This window comes from Echinococcus granulosus (assembly GCF_000524195.1).
Source record: "Echinococcus granulosus chromosome Unknown EG_S00123, whole genome shotgun sequence".
Taxonomy (NCBI): domain Eukaryota; kingdom Metazoa; phylum Platyhelminthes; class Cestoda; order Cyclophyllidea; family Taeniidae; genus Echinococcus; species Echinococcus granulosus.
Window position 1 is genome coordinate 163,206 of NW_020170503.1, and position 14,879 is coordinate 178,084.

Sequence of the window (14,879 nt, forward strand, 5' to 3'; positions counted from 1 at the left end):
ATGACCACACTGCGAAAAGCCTTTCAAGCTGTCAGTTCTAAAAGTTCCGATGATGATGACACTTATGAATCGGGAACAGAGGAAGCCTCCGATTTCGGTCTTGTCTTTGCCTCTGACATTTCCAGTGGATCAGATGAGGAGGATAATGCGGAAGGCAAAGCAGAACACATTGAAGGGATTAGTAAAGGCACCACCGAAAACAGAGATGATGACAATGACACCACCGAAGAATGTTGTGATAACAAAACCGCACTTTCATCGGAAAGTAGCTCCGAAGAGACGGATGAAGAGACTGCAAAAAGGTGTTCACAGGGTTACCATTCCTTTTTAGCTTCGTGTTTGGAAAGAAAACTAAAGATAAAAGAAATGTTTTCGGATAAGAGTGCTAAAAATTTGCGTAGTAACGCTCTTCTACCCTTGCTTGGACCTGAGAACAGAATCGCTGCAGTTTGCAACTTCCGTGCTAGGAAAGTTGATACCAAGAAACGCGTGATTCATATTACCTTTTTGTCAGTGAGGAAACATCTTCGTAGGTTGGGGATTGGCACCCGAATCATCGATATCATTAAAACGCCTCAGATGTCGGGCCTCTATGATGCCATGGTGGTACATGCCGACCTGAATGCTACCGAATTTTTTGCAAGAAATGGCTTTTCAGGCGACCCATTGCTGAACAAGCAATGGGCCTCTTTTGCTGGTGAATATGTCAATTGTCTTTTGATGACTTACTTCCCACCACTTTCCTTCGGTTCACCCACAACTAGCAGCTCAAAGCTGCTTCAATCTATTGATAAGTCCATTGATAACTGGTTAGTTGCTACGGGAAATGTGCACCAAATGCAGTACACTCTGTGCAAGCGACTGCGTGCTGAGGTGGTGCGGCTTCAAAATCAGCTTCTATCCCAGGTTAGCTTGATATTGTACTCCAATCAATTCTGTGATTGTTTTAATAAAAGAAGGCTTTTGCTCTATTCCCAAATCCTTTTCAGTCAATGCAATCACTGTAAGTGTTGGGTTCCTTAGAGCATCATACTCATCGGGTTTTTGATATTTCAAGCAACCTTTATCAGGTCGTACTGGTTTACCCGTTTATACGTTTCCAAAATCACCAACGTCTCTATGAAAAGCGAATCAAAATCTGACGTTTTTATTGGAACAGCCAATGAAAGTTCATGCCTGGTTCAGTATTGAATTGAGACTGATGGAAATAAAACCTTCTCTTAATGAAATAACATTTGTATGCTTAAGTCTATGGTCTACTGCCACAAAGTTTTAAATAAGCACTGTTTTGTTTTTTCCCCAGTCATGTTTATCCTCACCTTGCATTTAATGCGAACGCTTTCAGGACAGTCTCGTGCAGGTGCTAAAACGTGAGGTGGTAAAGCAGGCACACATAATAGAGGGGCTTCGTGGACGTTTGCAGAAGTGCGGCGGTGACGTCGACGCCGGGACTTCCGATCCCGATACAGTCACATTCACCATGCTTCCGCCCCCTCTGGATCCCGAATCCCAACTCTCAATAAGCTACAGTGGCGTCCTCTTCAGGGACTGCGCCGGTGATACGGACTAGAGAACACAGGTAAATGGTATCTCTTTTTCAACTTCTCTGCTACTCCTTAAAGCATAAAGGCGGGCTTATTAGCTAAAAGCCTAGAAAAAATAGCAGACGAATTGAAAATTAGCACAACCTAGCTCCCAGTTTGGCTTGATTTCTAGTCTTGCATCATTTTTTGAAAGTTTTTTAAAGATTTTATAATAGTTCACTGAGTGGATCGGCCGAAAAGTCAAAAATTTGATTGTATGAATTGATACGCGTCAATGAGTATAAAAAGGAAAACGGAAACATCGCAGCATTCACTGCATCTATCGTAAATTGGAGGTACTGTTAGAATATATCCAGTTGGACCATCATGTTTGATCTAATTTTAAAGTAGCATCGGATCATAGGCGCAGGCGTAGGTTCTCTGTTTCTCACTCAGTAATTATGTCAGTGAAATTTGTTTCTTTAGGTTAAATTCCTTAGCTAACATCGTCTCTAACCAATTTGTTAATAGCCATTTTAATGGGATGTAATTTCGGAGACACTACTGGGACCATTTTGAAGGGTTGGAGCGATTTCGGGGCTGCAGAGTAGTCTTTTAAGTACTCTCCAGCGTGCCAAAAGGAAATTTTTTATCCACCTGAAATCCAGCACATTCGTCAAAACAGTATACATTTTGTGGGTACACATTCGCTCCCTTATAAAGCTCAATGCCAGCACGTCCATGCATCTTGCCTAGTCAGTTCACTGAGGGCATTGTTTTCTCAGCCTGATTAGTGCAAACCGAATTCATTTCCCTTACTTATTTATGGGGGTCTTTTTATAGTTTTCACAAGAATAAAAATTCCTTATTGCACCCATTGCACATTGAATCATGATGTTTTCGTATATAAAAATCAGATGCAAAAAACACTGCTTTTAATCACTGCTTCCCATTACTACCGATCATACTTTAATTCTAACCTGTGATGGTGAGAGTTATGGCTTTAGGGGCAGTTAGAAACATGCAGGTTCTGTCAAACTTTGTTTTTCGAATAGCAAAAAATTTGTTCACCACGCATTGGAATGAATGAAGTTGATTGGCAAAGTGATGTATGCCCTAGCGATCAAATCTAACCGAAGGGAAAAAAATAATGTCACATTGTTGCCTATTCTAAACACTAAATTTAAAATTATCGCTAACTGTCCATTCTATACATTACCGTTTCGTAATTTGAAATACAATCGAGAGCTGCTTTTTTCGGCTTCTTAGTCCAAAAGAGGTGTGCAGGTCACATAAATGCCTTCCCTCAAGTGTGATATTGAGAATGTAGCGCCTTGCGATTTCCTTGAATAAGAAAGAATACATAATACTGCGGTAGAATATGTTTTACTGACACACAAAAGGGCTAGAGGGCTGCTAGCATGCCCCACAGGCCAAACTGTCGAACCAAAGAAGAGAGGTGGAGTCTTTAGCGCCCGCGAAACCACAACGAAGAGTTAAACAGATTGTCCAAGCATTATAGTAATAACAGACGGTCATCGTCACACTTATCGTCCAAAATCGAGAGGCTAAACATCCTTAACCAGCATTTGAGCTTGCCTTTTGACTTGGCTACAAAACAGCCTAATCATAGTCAATTAATTGAAGATTTTGGTTTCGAGTAGATTTTATCTTCACCTTTTTCACATTTTTAGGTCAAAGCAGAGCCGCTGCTTGCTGTCCGCCAGAGCTTTCAACCATAGAAAAAACCGAAGATGCTCCCAAACTAAGCCCGCTTTAAGCTTCCTTCATCTCCTGACAACGCCTACTCTGGTCTGACCACATTCAAAATTCCAACTAAATATCAAAAATTGTACCAATGCTTGTATTCTTGCGAATTGTCAATTTGAAAATGCCATTAATTGTTCAAATTCTAAACTTCTAATCTAAATATAAATAGCTATCCGAGTCAACTAAGTGGTAGATTGTCTGCTAACAGGGAATTTACTCTTTGACCAAAGTGAGTCTGTTTTTGACTGTTTAAGTTGTCACAATGCTCTTTACTCCTTGAATAACAATTACAGGATGTTCAACTAGGGTGCGACATTGGATTGTTTTTTGTCACGCGCTCATATGATTGTGGTCTTTTTGCATTTTTTCAATGCTTTCTACAGGGGAACACTTTCCAAATATTTAGAATTTGTCCTTGTTACCACCGAATACAGAAGTTGAATTTGTAGTGGCTGTTCAAGCTTGTCACTAAGTTCAAGTTGAAAAAATCGATGGTCACTCTGACCTCAAAACCAAAACAACTGATTGGGTAGTTCGTATTTGTGGAAGGCATGAACCAAAGAGAGAGCCTTTTCGCAGCGCAAAAAAGTCTGATCGCACCACGGCTGGATCCGACCCCCACGATCACTGTATGCACTAAGGATCGGCGAATAAAATACATCGTGCCTTCGGTTTTCGCTTCCCAGAGCGCCAGCTATTTCCGCAATCGACGTCTTCTGGATGTGTCCACCTTTGTAAAAAAAGTCACTGAAAAGATTGACTCGAATGCTGCAAAGATTTCCAACAGCTGCAACAAATTCCCTGCTGGTGTACGCCTTGTTATAATCTCATTAGTATGTGATTTGAGAAAATATCCGAAAATGCACTTTAATAGTAGGGAAATTGCTACAGTCCTGCAAATATACTACACCATTGTCGGATTTAAAGTGAGGCTAATGACTCAAATGGAATTTGAGGACTTTTTAGTCGGCTGTTTGGGGATCACCAACTCACATACACTGGCAGGTATAAAGCGAGTCACAGTGCATCTGCGTGATGACAGAAGACGGTCCGATAAACTAGGAATCCCACCCAGTAACTTTGTCCTTATGCTTTCCATCTACCTACGTGGAAGCCTTCTTGAGAGAGCCGAACTCGCCTTCCAGATTATGGATATAGATCGAGATGGTCTATTGCGTAAGCAGGTAGAGTTTCGACGCTTTTTGGCGGGGTCTTTTGAACCCGAAATCGCAGCAACTCATGCTGACATCGATCCTGATCAACCGGTGCGAGAGTCGATACAATATTTGGAAAGTCTTCCTGCTTCGGGCTCCGATGGAGGAATGAACATGACCAGATTTAAGGAAATGACCGTAAAACAGCCTTGGATTATTGACTGCCTTTTGCCTATCACATGCCGTGAACTCCATAACTTGGCTTTTCAAAATCTGCTGACTGTGAAACCGCTTAGACAAAAGTGCAAATAGGATCTGTGGAATTTGGATTGTAGTCTCCTGCCCACTTTACCTGCGTGGGCCTTTTGTAGAATTTTTACGTTTATGTTTGCTATGGAAAGGAACCATTTTTAGGGAGCACCACCTATCTTGTTGTATCTTTCTTGGGAGAATGATAGTTGGGATTCGGCAAATTAAGCATAACAATAGTGTGAAAAGACTAGAAAAATAATAGCTCATGCATACAAATAGGGTTCGCTTAAGTAATAAAGTAATATATAAAAAGGGTCTTTTAATTACAGAAATGTGAATTTGTCTTGGAGTTTAGTGTGACCGAAAAACTTGTTCAAGAGCTTAAATAGCATGCAGAACTAGTTCGAAATGAACGGTTTTAAGGTTATATGTTGGAAACGTCAAAACACTGCCTTTAACTTGCCCTCTTGCGCCTACACGTCTGCCCCGATGTTTGAATGCTGCTTGTTATTCATCGGTGCTTAGGATGTACCGTTTTTGGCAATCCTGATTTTTCTATTTGATTGTGCTCACCGTTTCTCCCGCAAGAGGATATATTCCTTGTCTCCTTCCCGTTGTGCGATTTAGCTGCACCACAAGTAGTGCTGACATCATGCCTTTAGGATGCAGTTGGCGTTTTACACACTCTCTGTGTGTTTATAGTGCTGACTAACGAGGATGATGCTGAGGTCGAGACCGCGTGTTGGGAAAGGGGCCACCATGATCGAGACCGTCACTGACACACAGGTGTGTAATTAGTAGTCCTTTAAATGGTTACACCATTCATGCGCCTAATTTCTAGGTTGCCGAATGTCCGAATGCCTAAGCGTCGCATTATGGGAGAGATTGAGTTTGAAGTCATCTGCAGGCACCAGTACATCTTCATTGATGGAAAAATTTGCTCGTGACCACACGTTGCTGGATGTGTGTATTTAGCATGAGCCTTGGTGGCTCTTGATAAAGGGTGTCTGCACTGAACTGGCCCACGAAACGTGAGCCTGGTATTAGTACTTGTAATAGGTCGCACACCTGCCACACCTGTTTCCATGTATAGTAGCACATTTGTTTCTTACCATTCCAGCATAATTCCCAATTTCCTTTTGCATTACCAGTCACTTGTGACACAAATTCATCAACAGGAGTACCCCATTAACAACAATACAAAAATGTCCCATCATAATTTACCACATGGGTAAAATTCGTAAAAATGGTGATTCAATCAAAATTTCCAAGCCCAAATCAATTGTAATGCGTATGCCTTGGTCTCCGCTCTGGTCACCAAATTACTGCGCATCGAAGACTTTTACTTCTCACCATTTAACCTTTCAATAAAAAAACATCAGATATGTCTTGCCTGGTCTTTAGGGATTTGAATTGCAGTATAAATACTCCGCGAAAGTCACACTGCTGCAATGAACTCGTGTTCTTCTGGCTAACTCCAACGTTCTCTAAGCATGTGGGTTAACTTTCATCCATCTCTCAGTTTAGTCGTAAAATTCTAACAAACGCTCTTACGAGCGATTTCCATCAGTCAAATTGCTGGCTAACTGCTCATTTCCCATCTGCATGCTATCATTTTTCAATTGTTTGGTGCCAACATGCACTTTTGCATGACGAAATTGAACTGATTAAATTGAATATTTGCTGCTGCCAGTTATTCTAGCGTCTTTTCAAATAGGCTTCAAGTTGTTATTATACTTGCCACCGATAGGGTCCGTCAAAAAGAAGGCAATTTTTTATTGTATTATTAAATTAGGGGCTAATTTGCCCACGCTACTAGAGACGAAACGTTTGCCAGCAAAGGGGTGAGTTTAAGTGACCCTTTAATGAGATAAAAAGCAAAAAATCGCCTGAAATTTGTGCAAAAAATACTCGCCTAGGAATGCTCTTGTAATTTGAGTGTTCTTGTTGATGGTTGTCTTGCCAATGCGCTTGCTCGAATTCATTCATTTAATCCGCTAATTCTACATACTAGATGCATGTGTTAAAGGAAATAAGCCAATCATCTTTCTGAATTTCCTAATTTTCCACATTTAAATTTTAGAGGATTTTTTAAAGAGTTGGCAATTTGTCAGTCAGAAGATAAGATGAATCAGCATACAAACTAAGCACATCACTACCGGAACCTATTCTAAACAGGTTCGTATTTCCAGATCTCTCCAAAATTCCATCTTGCATTAGGACACTTGACCAATGACCCATGCGGCGTAGGCCATCGTGTGCTAAATCAAAAATGCACAAGTTTACTCTCCTTCAATGCGTGCACAATCACGCCATTAGGTGCAACATTAGACTTCAGCACCCAATCAGGTCAATTCTCATAAATTTGGAGTCAGACGCAGGCCTCAATTTGATGAGTAAGTTACACCCGGCCTTCTTAACCAATGGGAGGCCACGACCGAGTTTTTCATCTCTATTGGCCGCCACATTGACTAATCAGAAAAGTGCCCTGCAAAACCTATTCAATCGCACGCAACTGCAGTGTTGAAAGCACTCCATGCGCGTCTCCTTTGATGACGCCTCAGTGGCAGGTTATCTGGCTCCTTCTAATTTGGTCTCTTCTCACCGTCCTTGCCGCAGGTATATGTTCCACCTGTTGCCTCCTGCCCTTCTGGATAGCCGGAAGCGTTGAAGTAACCGCATCTGGGGGCAAGGTGAGTAGCAATGTGAGTCATTTGGGTCTGTTTCGCCGATGCGGCTACCTAACGTATCGGTCGAATGGAGATGTGGAGTGGATACACGGATGTGGTTACTACCCCTCGTTGGAAAGTGTGCCTCACTGGGTTTGGCGTATGGCTCTGGTACTCCTCATCATGGCTGCCTGTCTTCTCGTCTTCCTGGCGTTTTTTGTGATTTGTGCAGGAGCCTGTACGCCTCTGCTACGAAGGAATTCAAAGCTGTCGCGCGCCTGCTCCTACGTCTACCTCGTTGCAGGTGAGATTGTGCTGCACGATATCAGCACCAGGGGATAGCTGAGTCACCACAATCCTTCTACCCCTGTGCGGAACTTTAACAGCTGTTCCAAATTGTCCCCTTAAGGCTGGATTGATGTCGAGGTCATATGGAATAAGTAACCCCAAGGTCAGACACTAGACTACCTAATTAGGGTAAGGTGCTGATATTAATTTCCGCTTCAGAGTCAGCTGTTCTTGATATGTTTACAACCTTCGTCGCATTCATTCCATATTTTATCAGAACTGATTCATTTGTTCTCTGACAAATGAAAATAAGTTTTTCTCGAATCTCACTGTTTAAACAATTGTCAAATCATTCACAGCTTCGCGATATTTTATGGAAGCTGAACGAAACAGGAGAAAATTTTGAGCATTTTTTCGTTGGTTTTTCATTCAAATGGTTTGTGTAAAATTGGACATTTTAAAGCCCATCCTGAGACCTGGTGCAAGCCATGACAACTGAGGTGTGTTGAAAATTAGTCGAAGTATGGTCAGTAGGTAGATGCAAATTACTGGACCATATATGTGAATTATGTGTCCTTAAACAACACATTTAGTCAAAAAAATTCCGAACATTTGATAGAAACGGATTCTAAAGATGACAGTTTTGTAAAGTATACCTCGAAACATCCAAAACAACTTCATTTTGCTTACTCCTGATTATTTTGCTAATTCTTTACAATCTTCGGGTGCTTGAAAACAAAAATGAAATATGGTAGACATTTATGGTAAGTAAAATTGGCAGGTAAGTTGGGACACAATTTACCAAAGATTTGACTCTAATTAAGGCTGCTAACGATAAACAAATTTTCGAGTTACACCCTCCATGCCGAGAGGTGCAACAACAAAACAGGTAAGTCAATCAGAGAGTCCCGCAAAATTCACTTCTTTGCCGGCAAATCTTTTCCCCTCTTGTGGTGGTGATAAATATGCCTGTAATTTAATAAGGAATTCAAACAAGCAACCTTTTTCTGAAGGTCAATCTTTCACTAGCAAGTTTAATTTCATTTTCAATCCTGTTTAAGCATATTTTAAAGTGACTACCCTCTTGGAGAATTTGTTGTGCTAGATGTTATAATTATTCAATTGAATTTTGAAAAATGAACCTATGTATCGGCCGCAAATAACCGAAACATGGCAGCAGTATCATGGTAAGTGAGCAGTCATTCTGCAAATTGCCCATCAAAAATTACTTCACTTGAATGTCGTCACTCATTAATTTCTTGCAATTTGTTTTGGGTAGCATTCGTTAGAATTCACAGACAAGCTAAGGCAAAGGTCGCAGTTGACTTGCCTATCAGATGAAGTTTGTTGGAGTTGCTCAAAGAAATACAAGTTCGGTGCAAGGGTGTGAAAGTGGCGGAGCATTTTTGCCACAATTCAAATCCCGAAACACCAGATAAGACGTACTTGACTTTTTTTTCTGAGTGGTCGACTGTTGAGAAGAAAAAGTCTGCGAAGCGCAGCAACTTGGCGACTGGAATGCAGATGAAGGAGTAAGCGTAATTTTGATTTAAGCTGCACTGGATGTGGTCTTGTCGAGTTCGATTCGATCATCTATTTTGCGAGTTTTTCTTGTGTTATTCCCTATCTGTGTGAGCTTGGGAAAGGTAAATAATGACACCTCCTCTTTGTGTTGAATAACTAACGAATGGCAATGCATGCTACCACAGACCTAATGAATGCAAGTGGCTCAGTTGAAGTGTTACTGGAAAGTCTCTGGTAATGTGGGAGGAAATAAGATTTTTTATTGCAGTGGCAAGAACTAAGTCCTTAGGTGCTCTCTTTGGTAGTCTTTTATATTAAACTTTTTTCTTAAACTCTCCTTCTGTGGGGTAGAAACGTATTATTGATGTTGATTTCCTGCTATGGCGGGAAATTTTTGAAATTCAATAGCAAGAGCTAATCGTATGGATTTCTGGTTATTGAAAAACAAATAAACTACCTTTGCTGTGTCCAAATGCATTGATTTTGATAGTTCATACCATTGATTTCATCCGGTCGCTGAAACTTTTTAAGTAGTGCCAAATTTCTTATTGATGCTATGCAGTTTCTTTTAAGGAAGTTCACTTATCCCTCTTGATTCAATGCTACTATACTAACGCTTGATTAAGTACATTAATTTTTATTAAGAAGTAGCTATTACTATGAAAAGGGAGGGCAGCTTCTGATAAAATTGCCACACTGTCGTTATTTTCAATGGAGTAGCCATGCGTACTTTTCAAAGGGTCAGTTCATCTGGATTAATATCATTCTTCAAATGCTGCAAAAAAGACAGTCAATTCGATGATTTAAGCGAATTGTTACTGGTAGAAGAATAAGAAAGTGGCGCGTTGAGATCATTAATCATTGTCATCGTACCCCAAATTTATGCCTTGGAAACTCACCTTATCCAAATGGAAGGTTAGATAATAGTGGAACAAATAAGTTTTCAGTCCTCTTTTTCATATTTCCTTGATAATTTCCATTGACATTCATGGTTAGAGCGCATCTTGTGCTCATTTTATAGTAAAATCAAAATTGTTTTTGAATTACGGTAAAATCCCAGTGCTTTTGGACAAAGATTCATGTTTTTAAGCTAGTTGAAAACGATGCCTAATGATGCACGACCATAGCAAGGCCTAAAAGTTATAACAAACTTTACTACCACATTTGCCAGATTACGTAAATGTTTAAATCGCACTGTTACCGTGATTACTTTCTTCCTCGAATTAAAATATTGGGAATTATGGTGGCATCCCCCGATCTACCTCCACGAAGCAGTTAAGTGCGATTAGATGAGCTGTAACGTCCTTCGTTCTCAAAGTCACCCTGTGATCCATAATGGGGCTATTCTTCACACGTTCCACAAATACTATGAGAAATATAACTTCTTAAATGTAAAGCATTTAAAGCTTTTTTTCTCTCTTAACTCATAACTTGCACGTTGTCATGTCATAATCATCGCCTTAGTACCACAAACGTCACTTTTGAATGAGTCATCCAAGGGGAGTATGCCAAGAGCGACAAGGGCAGGTTTCCTTTTCCTTCCGTGAACATTTGAGGAAGGTTGCCAAATACTTGTCGTCTTGTGGGTGGAAAAAAACATACGCGGATTTCATGAGGAAAAGTTTCATTCCATTTCCCATATTTTGGCAGCAATAATGTTCCGCCTTTTGAGGTTTGACGGTTTCTAATCAATCCTCTGCCAGTTATTTTATCAAGATTTTACGTTTATTGAACGAGTTCATGCGATATTTGCTTCGACATGAAGTTGCATATGTTAAGTTTGAATAAGCATCCCAATCGCTTGGTTTGAAGCGGTGGCTAATAACGTAGGTTTCCTCAACTCACATTACTTGGGGAACCGGGTTGCTTGTCATGGTAGTTTTCTGCTTTCTAACACACCAGCGTCTTCTAAAACACGAAAAACAGAAAGCTAGCACGGCAGAAATAGTTTAGTTTGTAAATGAGCAATTTTTTCGCTAATTTTTGCGAACTCAGGGAGACAGTTTGTGAACGGTAAGGGCTGAAATGATAGGATAGATCTTTTGCTGTGTTTCATAACATCTATCGGAAATGAGAGATTCAAGCATATTTTTAAGTTATTCAAAGGCAATCCACAAGTTTTTGAGATTGTATGGGAAAACTGAGTTCTTAAATGCGAATTGTTCTGGTGATAGAATATTATTTTTTTTCTGATTCCCTTTTCCACTTTGGCCTTTAAACTTTTCAGATGCCTCTAATTTTCGGTGAAAAATTGTGCAGAGGCGATTTGAATTTCGGCCAACTGTTGGTGCCCCTTTTCCTCCCCGCGCATAACAACAAAGTAATCATTGGATACTCTTTTCCTTCATCTGTCACCTCTTTGATCTCACCAAAAAGCTGTACCACGTGCTTAGCGCGCTCTGGATTGGAAGTACGAACTGCGGTTTGTGTGACCTGTACCTTTCAATTGTACGTTTTAACCACAAACAAACGGATGTGAAAATTGTCTAAAATCGGATCTTGGGTTATATTATAGTTTCGGCCCAATTTACACACAATATGCATAACCAAAATAGCTGCGTCATGCTAATACAAAGGAGCTAAAAGACTTGTGCAACCAGCTTTATGGACGAGGTTTTATGAAAAACCGTTTTTAAATTTTAGTAATCTTTCATATGGCAACGTTTGTTTAAATGATTAGGATTATACGAAGAAGATCACTGGATTTTTCTTTACTTCCACTTCTTCTTTGCTGGTCTGATCCTCCCCGTTCATGTATTCTCATTTTATTGCAGCCTGGACAGGTAATAGATCCTCTTTTTCAGGGAACTGTTCTAGCTTTAGACTGATGAACCAAAATTCGCTTCGTTCCTTGATTTTTTACTAGACGGCCATCTTAAACATCGTTTTTTCATCCTTAGTTGCGGGCAGGTTTGTTCAACGCGAAGTCTCTTTGGAGTGAGAGCGTACCTCAATCCATTTTTAAACTAAAGCATTTTTCTCGAATTGTGCTACTATCAACAAAGCCATATGATGTTTAAAACAGACTAATATGGAATTGTTGCGAAACCTGTTGAATGTACTTGTTGATTAGGATCAGCGATTCCAGTTTACTTTTAGGCCAAACAATTGTAAGTTTCCTCGGCGAAAGATACCGGTAGCTGTTAAGACTTTTTATGGTAAGCCAGTTTTTTAATGACTGGTTGTCAGGCCATCATATTTATGACCGTATTTCGTGGCAGAAGGCAAGCCGCATTCGAGTTTTCAAATGTCGGCGTATTTTTGAACCAAAATTAAATGCCCATGCTTGATTTTGATCCTCGGTGCTTCCTTCGGTTTTGGAAGAATTTGCAGCATTTCATTCAGTCCGGAACACAAAAGCAACTGTTCAACTCTAATCGTTGGGTAAAAACCACTGGCTTTACTGTCAACTTTGGGTTTTATTATTAATCTTCGGGTTATTGAATATGATTGAAATCGGAATCCAGAATAATTACAGATCATTTCTTCCACCTCGGGTGCAGTCACTGACAAAATAGTCCCGACTGCAATCAAATCAACCCATCAAAAATACGCCGTTAAGCATCATTCCCGGATTATGTCTATGAAATTTAAGCCTGAAGGTTTTATTGGACCTTTGCATTTTCACACTTCTCCCCTTTTACCCAATTAACAGTGAAGCGGTCAAACATTTTGCGCAACACTTCAAACACGGTAATTGGAGAGTAAAATAGTTTAACGCTACCTAAAGTACTTAACTGGAACTGATTGATAGTGATTCCATATGAAGCGGGAGTTCCTACCATAAACTTAAAAAGAAAGTAACAAGGCATCGTGGCCGAATGGAGGAACTTTTGTCTGCAGACTCTTGCCTAAACTAATAGCGAACTTCATTTAGAAATTTAGAAAATTAAGGCCCTCTCTAACAATTTTTGAATTAAAAAAAATAGATGTTCTTCATTCTTGTCTACTTTTAGGAGCTCTTTGTCTTGTCGCTTGCTTAGTGTATCCTTTTGGGTGGTCTAACAACTCAGAGATTTTGCAAATTTGCGGCCCTGGAAGTGGAAGCTTCAAGTTAGGTAACTTCTAGTTTAAATATGCTCATGTTCTTTTGTTGTATGCGATACTTCCTAAGTCATCGTCGCATTTAAATGCTCGCTGCACAATTTAAACAAATACTAATAATATAATCAGTAGTAGTCTACTTATACCGAGTTAGTAGCATTAAGACATGGACGTTGAGTGATATATCTTTAGGGTAAGTTCATTAGAAAGTCAGAGTGACATGTAATGAATGCTATGGTATCATTTGATGCTATTAGCCAGTAGTATGTACTGCATTCAGGTCGTTGCGAGGTTGGCTGGGCATACGTGATGACAATAGCAGGTGGCGTGATCAGTGTGGTACTGTCGGGAATGCCGAACCTTCTACAGTCCCTCCTGCAACGCAACGCTTTACCACCACCGCTGCCACCCAGTGATGCGAAATACTCTTTTCTACCTCCTAGCCACTTCTACCTTCCCCACTTCCCTCCACCATGGTACATCGTGGAACCCTCAATGTCCTTGCATGGCAACGGCGGTGGTGTCAACTGCAATGTTAGGAGACGTCCACACTCTCTTATGGTCCCATCTGATTCCAGCGCCTTGTGGGATCTCACACGTCGTCTTAGCTGCTCTGTTTTCTGCTCTATCCCAGAGCAGCAGCAAGCTGAATTGGCCCCAACCAAGCCCTCCGTGAGTCGACTTATGAATATTTAAGTAGGCTTACAGCATTATCGGTTGATTAAAAATGAATAAAGAGTCCCTCATCAATGTTCCACTTAACAGTCCCGTAGGTGGTCAATTATATGGCTCTTTACATTTCTACGGTCGCGTAAAATTTACTTTCAGATGGAGGATGAGTAGGTAAAATAAAATACCAGTGTATTTACCTGTGGTATTGTTGAACTGATGTCTATTATTAATATTTGGATGGACAATAATAGTCGATTAAAACCTTCCAGAATGTATTGCTACCATCGTTATTAAGTCTGAATTTTCTCAAAAAACAATTGTAACGGAAACGTACACGCAATTACGTTGGCGCCAATATCCCAAATTTTCGTGACTCATGGGATCGGAAGGACTGTGCAAAACTGCAATATATCTTCGCCTTTCCTTCTGCTTAACTAAAGGCAAAAACAGAACAGACAATTCAATTTAGCATTTGGAAACCGTGAGATTCTTCACTCACTGGATGATTCAAACTCTACTAGCACGCAGTGGAGTCTTATCATAAAGGATAGTATTGCAAAATTTCCCCACAGTACAATTTCCCCGTCGAAAGAAACCCATGCAATATAAGTAAACTGTGATTGGCTGAATACCTAAATGTTAATCGTTTTTGCTTATTGGAACACACTTAACTTATGTAATTTATTAAGGTTGCCCCATGATTGCACAATGGATTAATACAAGGATCAGTGCTCCACAGATTTCACAACCACGACCTGAATAAAGCCTGTTTACCTTTCAACAGGAAACGGCTGATCAGGTGACTTAGTAAAGGAAGAGGGAATACACGTAGTTAGGCAAAGCAAAGTGTTGCACTTTCCCTGACAGATTTTTTAAAATTTTAGGAATGTCAGTCCATTACAGCCTTACCAGAGGACGAAATAATCATCAACACCATGGAAAAGGATAATAATGAACATCCCGATAATGGCAAAATTACCAGC

At 40.2% G+C, this 14,879-nt stretch overlaps 2 protein-coding genes across 2 annotated transcripts; both read left to right on the forward strand. All coding sequences in view use genetic code 11, as the record gives it.

Annotated features, from left to right (window-relative positions):
* EGR_08905 (expressed hypothetical protein) lies at nucleotides 1–1,570 on the forward strand (the record flags this gene model as incomplete). Its single annotated transcript, XM_024498154.1, has 2 exons — nucleotides 1–906; nucleotides 1,346–1,570. The coding sequence occupies 2 exons, from the start codon at nucleotides 1–3 to the stop codon at nucleotides 1,568–1,570; spliced, it is 1,131 nt and encodes a 376-aa protein (XP_024347439.1).
* Nucleotides 1,571–3,844: 2,274 nt separating this feature from the next.
* Nucleotides 3,845–13,920, forward strand: EGR_08906 (Lipoma HMGIC fusion partner-like 3 protein; the record flags this gene model as incomplete). The annotated part of the gene is made up of 6 exons (XM_024498155.1): nucleotides 3,845–4,645; nucleotides 7,264–7,672; nucleotides 9,020–9,188; nucleotides 9,211–9,302; nucleotides 13,137–13,238; nucleotides 13,505–13,920. 6 exons carry the CDS (start codon nucleotides 3,845–3,847, stop codon nucleotides 13,918–13,920), a joined length of 1,989 nt encoding a protein of 662 aa, XP_024347440.1.
* Between the last annotated feature and the right edge of the window lie 959 nt (nucleotides 13,921–14,879).